Source organism: Solanum lycopersicum, chromosome 12, assembly GCF_036512215.1.
Source record: "Solanum lycopersicum chromosome 12, SLM_r2.1".
In the NCBI taxonomy this organism is placed as follows: Eukaryota; Viridiplantae; Streptophyta; class Magnoliopsida; order Solanales; family Solanaceae; genus Solanum; species Solanum lycopersicum.
Window position 1 is genome coordinate 68,076,302 of NC_090811.1, and position 8,640 is coordinate 68,084,941.

Below are 8,640 nucleotides of genomic sequence, written 5' to 3' on the forward strand. Positions count from 1 at the left end.
TTAACTACATGAACGAACTAAAAAATGAATTTTAAAGAAAATCGTAAGTTATACTAGAAACTCACAATTCTAAAAGAGTCTCGAATTTTAATTTCCATAGAACCGTAATCCCCTTTCCCATTTTCCTTTCCACCGCCCCTAATTTTGTTTTAAAATAAATACAAAAATGTGTGTGAACAAATTATAATACAATTTTGTAGAAAGTGTAAAGTCTTACAAATAATAAAATATTGAACACATAAATAAAATCATAAAGATTTTGTGCAAGTCAGAAAATAGATATATAGTTAGAAGAAGTATTCAATATGTATATATATTGAATAACATATATACATTGTGCAAGTTGATTAAAACTTGAAATCTTAATAATTATTATAATGAAAGAAGTATTAATCAGAGCAAAACCCTTTTTTGCTGTTGTATTTCTCCAATTAGGTCTTTCAGGAATGTATATCCTTTCAAAAATGGCCTTGAATGAAGGATCTAGCAATTATGTATATGTTGTATATCGACAAGCTGTTGCAACTCTTTTCATGGCTCCATTTGCAATTATTCTAGACAAGTAGATCCTCTTTCTCTCTTCTTCAATGTTCAATTAATGTGTTTGCAATTTCATTTCTATAAACTCGAGGGTCGCTGAGTTGGTGTAGTAGGTGGTATCTCATAAGAGAAGTCAGAGATCGATTTCCCGATCAAGACCTTCTTAGTCGAGTTTGTCATACCGGTGCGCTTTGCTTGTTAGGTGTAATTTGTGAGCTATTGATTGAGTTGGTGTAGTACGTGGCATCTCATAATAGAGGTTAGGGATCGATTCCCTTTGCCAACGCCTTCTCAGTTGAGCTCGTCGCACCGAGCTTGATTGGTGCGGTTTACACCTTATATGTCATTTGTGAGATATTGATTGAGTTGGTGTAGCATGTGGGATTTCGTAGCACAGGTTAGGGATCGATTCCCTCTGCAAACGCCTTCGCAGTTTAACTCGTCGCACCGGGCTTGCCTAGTGTTGTTTACATTTCATGTATAATTTTGCGAGCTTTTGACTGAGTTGGTGTAGCAGATGGTATCCTGTAAGGAAAGCTAGGTAGGGATCGATCCCCCTGTCAATGTCTTCTTAGCCGAGCTCGTTACACTGGGCTTGCCGAGTGTGATTTACATCTTCTACGTAGTTTTTGAGCTTTTGGCTGAGTTGGTGTGACATGTGATATCCCAAAAGGGAGGCTAGGGATTGATTCCTCTTGTCAACACCTTTTCATTCAAACTCATCGCACTCGATTTGTCTAGTATAATTTTACATCTTCTATGTGGTCTGCAAATTAATATTGCGTTTAAGTGAATTTACCCAAAACATTTACAAAAAAGATTTAAAAATGTAAATAAATTAAAGTCTCAAATCATCTGATTATTTTTACTTGTTAGATATAACATCAATTTTCCTTGGCAACTTGATAGATTAAAAAATTATTTATACTAACGATAAACAAATAGGAGATCATTCGATCCCCTATAATTTTTTAAAAATAAAACCTCTTGAATAAATATGTGTATATATGTTGAAGAACTAATATGTATGATTAGCCACTCAAAATACACAAATGATTAACAAGTTGAATGTCTCTTACAACAGGGGGAAAAGACCAAAGATGACTTTTTCAATATTTGCCAAGTTGGTACTTCTTAGTATATTAGAGTAAGTCTCAAAAACTTTATTTTATTTTACTAGTGCAATAATTTTATTAATAGAAAGAATTGATTTTGTAGTCCACTTATAGTTTTCATCCAAAAATAATAAAATTATAACATTGTTTTTTTTTTTTTGTCTATGAACAGGCCAGTGATAGACCAAAATCTATATTCTCTTGGCTTGAAATATACAACAGCAACATTTGCAGCTGCAATGTACAACACTCTTCCTGCCATTACTTTCATAATGTCTTGGATATTCAGGTAATTAATTAGAATATACATGCAATATATTATCTGATTAATTTTGGTTTAGATGAACTGAAAATCTTATCGAAAAAATTGATTTTACGTAGGATAGAGTATATACAAACTTTATTCTATATTGGCGATAAATTTGTTGGTCGAAGACATGACCCTAGATAGGAGGATATGAAAGTCAGGTATATGGATAGAAGCACTACAAGAAAACCGTGTAAATTACATGGAATTTTCCTGGGAATTAGTATAAAAGTTTGTAGGAAAATAAACTTTTCGCAAATTTTCATACTAATCCCCATGTAATTCATAGTTTTCTTGTAGTGAAGGATAATAGATAGGTGGTCTACAAATTCCATAGCTAATTTCATATTTTCTAGTAATAGTGTTTTCTGTATGCTTCACTTAAGCCAAGCGTCTATCGAAAATAATTGATCTCTCCGATCTACCTTCAGAATGTAGGAGTAAGGATGCCTACACGTCACTCTTTTTATATCCTATAAATTATTGAATTATACTGACTATATTGTTATTATCGTGTGCCCTAGGCAAGAGAAGGTGAAGTTTACAAGTATTGGGAGCCAAGCCAAAATAATTGGGACTATTGCTACATTTGGTGGAGCCATGATTATGATGTTAGTTAGAGGCCCAGAGGTTCAACTATTTCCAACAAATGAATATTATGTGAATAATAATGATGCATCTGATCAAATTAGTGGTGGGATTATTCTTAATGATGCTATCAAAGGTTCCCTAATGATAATGCTTGGGTGTACTAGTGGGGCCGCCTTCATAATTTACCAGGTATAATATAATGAAATGTTATTATAGAGAATGACTATTACATGTAGATCTAATTGTATATTCTCGTGTCGTAGACAAAGGTGTTTGTCACAATTTACGACGAAATTCATAAAGTGTTTGTTATAATGAAATATAATTATAGAAGAACCATTGTTACATAGAAATTTGGCCGTATAATCTTGAGTCGTAGACAAAGATGTCTATCACAATTTATGACGAAATTCATAAATTAATTGTTAGAATTGCAACGTTATTATAGAGAATGATTGTTACAGAAAGATCTGGTTGTACATTCTCAAGTTGTACGCGGACAAAGATGTGTCATAAGTTTATGACGAAATTCATAAATTGATTGTTATAATGAAATATTATTATAGAAAACGACTGTAACAGAGAAATCTGTCTGTGTTATGATTCTCGAGTTGTAGATAGAGATGTATAAATTGATCGTTATACGAAAACGTTATTATAAAGAATGGGTGTTACAGAAAGATCTGACCGTATATTCTCGATTTTCGTAGACAAAGATACTGCAGACATATCCAGCAGAGCTCTCACTACATACTTGGATATGCTTGTTGGGAACAGTTGAGGGAGGTATTATAGCAATGATAATGGAAAGAGGGAATAGTGCAGTTTGGATAATAAATTTGGACTCCAAATTTCTTGCTGTTGTATACAGTGTAAGTACTCAAACTTTATTGTTGTTTTTTGGTTTAAAAGAATATATATTAGCTAGATCGAGATAATTATCAAAAACATATTTAAATTTTTATTTTATTACGGGCTTTATATTTCAACTACCAGTTATTCTTTTTTCTACTTAAATTATCGTCATCTATACATTCGCTATCAAGAAACCATTGTTTATCTATTAAAAAATGTTCAGTGTCTGTGTATGTTGATATTTTGATTGAATCTGAAAAGAAAATTATAGTGTTCCATATCGAAAAATTAGAAAGCTTTTCGGTATTATAATGAGAATTATTCCTCATTATGTGTTTTTCCAGTGAGTTGGTTCGATAGAAAATGGATGAAGAAAATTTTATTTTATAACACAAATTTTTCATTGATTTACGATAGGATAAGTCTTTGTTTCTAGTGGTGATTTTACACACCTCAATTATTCGTTAATCCTCTTTTCTTATATGAATTATTAACATTGTTCATGTAGGAAAAATTGAAACAGCTAAATTAATAGTGATAGTTCAGATAGAAAAAGTGAATAAATAACAATTGAAATGTGAAATTCGTAATATTTTAAATGTATTTTTAATCATTATCTCGATTTACTATAGGTAGTTAACATAAAAAATTATTTCAAAAAAAATAAATTATTATAATGAAATGTTATTATAAAAAATGTCTGAAAATATTCAGGGAATATTTGGTTCTGGACTAGCATATTATATACAAGGAGTAATATTGGAAGATAGGAGCTCTCTATTTATCTCAGCCTTCAATCCATTAAACATATTAATCGTAGCTATAATAAGTTCAATTATTCTACAAGAACAAATGAACCTTGGAAGGTACGTAAATTCGATTTATAAACACTTTTAATTTGATTAAATTTTTTACGATTTTATTTTTAACATCTTTTGTAATTTTCGATTCATAAGATGTTAGTTTTAATCATCTCCTTATTCTATTTCAGTCATTTATACTCATTTTTTAGCTGATGATCTATCAGTAACAGTTTCTCTATCTTAGAAAGTTACAGGAGTTTAATAAGGTTTATGTATATTCTATCTTTCTCTGATTCCACATGTGAAATTACATTGAATATATATAATTATTGTTTTTTTAAAAAATAATATAAAAATTCTTTGAAATATACATTTTTTTGTAAATATATAATTTATAAGGTCTATAATTTTGGAAACCAAAATAAATATGTTTATCAAAACCTTTTTTTTCTTCAAGAATCAATTATTTTTAGTTTAAACTTTTAAACAAGTCGGTGAAAAGCTATTTAGGTTAACTATTCTTCTTTTAACTTATTATCAAAGACTAACTATATTTATCATCAAATTCAACCCCCATAAAATCAACTTCAACACCTAAAAGAAATAATTTTGAGCTAATGAATTTTAATTACAAAAACAAAAAAAATGCATAATTATTATATAATTAATTCTTTGATTTTTTTTTTTAAATTTTTGCAGGATACTTGGTGTTGTGGTGATTATTATAGGCCTTTACATAATCTTGTGGGGTAAAAGCAAGGATCATAAAATATTATCTCCATCAAAAGATGAACAAGCAATAATATCACCAAAAAAAATATTGTCAAATAATGAAAATAAATTAAGTGACAATAAAGATAATTTAAGTAGTCAAAATAATGTTGTTATCAACATTAAGCCATTAAAAGAGACAATTGTTAGTAATGAAATAATAGAGTGTTGTTGTTAGTTTGTAAATAAAATTAATCATAGCAATGTGCCCAAAATTTTGGTATAGAGATTAAAACAACTATATGTATATTGTAAAATATTAGTTGAAAATTAATTAATTACAATTTTCCTTTTATTGATATATCCTATACAATATGTTATAATTTGCTTTGTGGAAAGTCATTTGGTACAAAGGATTTTTTTTTTTAGAGAAATAAATTAATTTCTTAGTTTTTGGACATGAGTTATATTATACGCAATAACCATTTATTTTACGATACGTTACAACCATTCGAACAAGCTTAATAGCATATAGTTGATATTTCATGTCTTTTCTCATATTTGGTCGCATGAGCTAGCTTAATCGAAAAATTTATAATCGTGGATTAGTTCATTCTACGTAGCTAATAGCCTCAATTCAAAAGCGTAGGTTGATTTCTCTTCTTGAGATTATATTTATTTAATTATATTCAACTTGACACATCATAAAAGTAACTTATTTTACACATCAACTATATAATTTTATTAAGAGTATTTGTTTTTGATCTTGACTTATTCAGACTCGCAGTAATATTATCCTTCTTTAAGAAGTATATATAAGGGAAAATTGTATATAATAGCAAACTAATAACCCAAATTAAATGGAATAGCTAGGGTTTGATTTAATTGTGCTCCATAGCAAACATTAGCTAAAATTTGCCAGCGTCTCTCTCCCAAAAATCTCGCTCGCCACTCTCCATTCTCGCTCGCCTCTCTCGCTTTATACACAAAAGTGTATAATTCTGTTTCTGTTTTGTATAAAGCGAGAGAAAATTGTATATACACATGCAAAAATGTATATCTTCGTGTTATACACTTAATTATACAATTTACAAACATTTTACTTCAAATATTGCAGAGAAAAAGGCCAACGAATTATACAATTGCAGTGAAATACAATTTTCTCTAGCTTTATACAACAGAAGTGTATATATTGTGTTTCTGTTTTTGTATAAAGCGAGAAAAACATATATCTTCTTGCTATACACTTATAATTATGCAATATACATACATTTTAATTCGATTCAACTGTATGCAAAACAAATTATACAATTACAGCGAAATAGGTCAGCGAATTATACAATTTAGGCCAGCGAATTATACAATTATATATATATAACAAATTATACAGTTTTATGTTTGCTATGGAGCCCAATTATGCAAAGTTTGCTATAGCATACAAATATGAATTTTTTATTTGCTATATGTGAAAGTTGCCCTATATATAATGCACTTTCGAATTTGAGACATTCGATTAAAATGATGGGATATTTAATTACCACCCCTACCATAAATTTGGGGATCTATACTTGTAAACCGTTCGATAATTAATTATATTGGTTGTATATTACTTTGATTAAGTATATAATATAATTAGAATAAATTGGTTCCAAATTCATGGAAAGCCACTATGGGCACCAAAATACATTTTTATTTATTTACAATCGTGCGTTGCTTAATTCCTAATTAATGATACTCATGATTCTCGTCTAATCATGATTAAGTAATAGATTAATGAATATTGTGTATATTTGGCTAAGAATTAAGATCATGGATCTTATCATTAGTAATTATATATTTCACATCTCCTAACATATGATTAATATTATAATCAATTATTTAATTAAAAATAGACCAATTTAACACTATATATACTTGCTTAAGAAAGTATACATTCTCATATATATCTAAAGTATTTTTCACTATTTGGTTATTTTTTCTTCTTCTATATTTCATAAATATTTTTGGTCTATACATTTAATTTAGAAGTTATAATTAATATAATGGGTATTTCATCAGCTCGTATTTTTGGAATAGTTCTCTTAATTGTTCTTTTTAGTGGCATTATGGTTTCTGCTGACGTATTAGGGCGGCGCATGCTCGGTGCTAGCGGCGTAGGTAGTGGTGGTGGTGGTTTAGGTGGCTTGGGAGTTGGTATTGGTGGAAGTCTTGGCCGTGATATAAATGGTGGGATTGGATTCGGTGGCGGTGTGCTTGGTGGTAAAGGTCTTGGCATTGGCGGTGGAAACTAAATTAATTTATTTACCTTATATGGTAATAATCGGAGTGTCTTTTTTCATCTTTTCTGTTTCAATTTATGATTTTAATTTTCACGGGAGATGGTGTGATATTGTATTTCTATTTATGTGAATTCTATTGCAATTGTAACCGAACCTTAAAGAATTAACTTTATATTTTTTAATTTGATATGATGGTGTTTGAATTTTGAGTGTATCGATTTATTCTTTGACAATAATGGTTATATATGATCTTTTGCTATTTTGGGAAAAGAATGCAAGAATAAATCCTCCCCATATGCTTTTATTTTCGTTTTTGAAGTTTGATTGATTGATTAGTTTAATTATTATCACGAGGATAATGTGACTTTTAAATGCTAAAAAAGATGGCGTAGATCATAGCGAGATTATAAGAATTGTTTTTTCAGATTATTACGGGGAGTCTTATGAAGTTTTTGAAAAGAAGTGTTCAAAATTTATATCACCTAAAATTAAAGTTTATGTGCTAACACATACAAAAAATTGAGAAAATAATATAATTCTTGTGGACTGGCTTCTCGAAAAAATTGACGTGGATGATAGGTGAAGTTGTGGGTATTGGTTCGTAGGTCATTAAAGAGGATCCTGCAAAGTTTTTTTTTTTTTTTTTTTGCAAAAAGTGTTCAAAATCCATATCATCAAAAAATTCATATATTAATATATACGAAAAAAAAGAAGAGAAAATCGTCTAATTTCTTGAGCGTCCCTTAAATGCTAAGAAAGAAGTGTGGATCATGATGATGGTTTAGGTATTGTTCTCCCAGGTTATTACGGAGGATCTGGTAAATTTTTTGTAAAAAAAAGTATCTGACAGTCACCAGAAATTCATATACTAACACACACAAAAAAAATTGAAAAAATCGCTTAATTCTTGTTGAGTGACCTCAAAATGCTAAAAAAGTGGCGTGGATCATGGGTAAGACTATAGGTATTGTTCCTCCAGGTCATACAAAGGGTCCTGTATAGTTTTTACAAAAAAAAAACACCGAAAATCCATGTCACGAAAATTTATGTAACACAAAAAAAAATTTTGAAAAAATCGTCTGATTCCTCTAACAACCATCCAAACAAATTGAAATATCATATAATTAACATTTCATGTCTTTCTCATATTTTGCCACATGAGATCGCTAAATTAAAAGTTTGATGGTTGAAAATTAATTTGTTTTGTATCGTCAGCCTCCTAACCTAAAAAGTGCAGACTGATCATCCCAATTGAGGGCTTTCATTTATTCATATATTCAACTTGACACTGTGCGAAAAAGACTTATTCTAGAGATGACTTGACATATGTGTGCCTAAAATCCTTAATTATCACCCAAAAAAAATCATATACTAACACATATGAAATTTGAAAGAATTGTTTGATTCCTGTTGAATGACCCCTAAATGCTTAATAAGCG

General features: G+C 29.5%; 1 protein-coding gene across 1 annotated transcript; it reads left to right on the plus strand.

Annotated features, from left to right (window-relative positions):
• The first annotated feature begins 377 nt into the window (after positions 1-377).
• Positions 378-5,160, plus strand: LOC101264196 (WAT1-related protein At2g37460-like). Its single transcript, XM_026028812.1, has 7 exons — positions 378-562; positions 1,625-1,687; positions 1,828-1,944; positions 2,487-2,742; positions 3,264-3,425; positions 4,123-4,274; positions 4,911-5,160. Exons 1-7 carry the CDS (start codon positions 378-380, stop codon positions 5,158-5,160), a joined length of 1,185 nt encoding a protein of 394 aa, XP_025884597.1.
• The last annotated feature ends 3,480 nt before the right edge of the window (positions 5,161-8,640 follow it).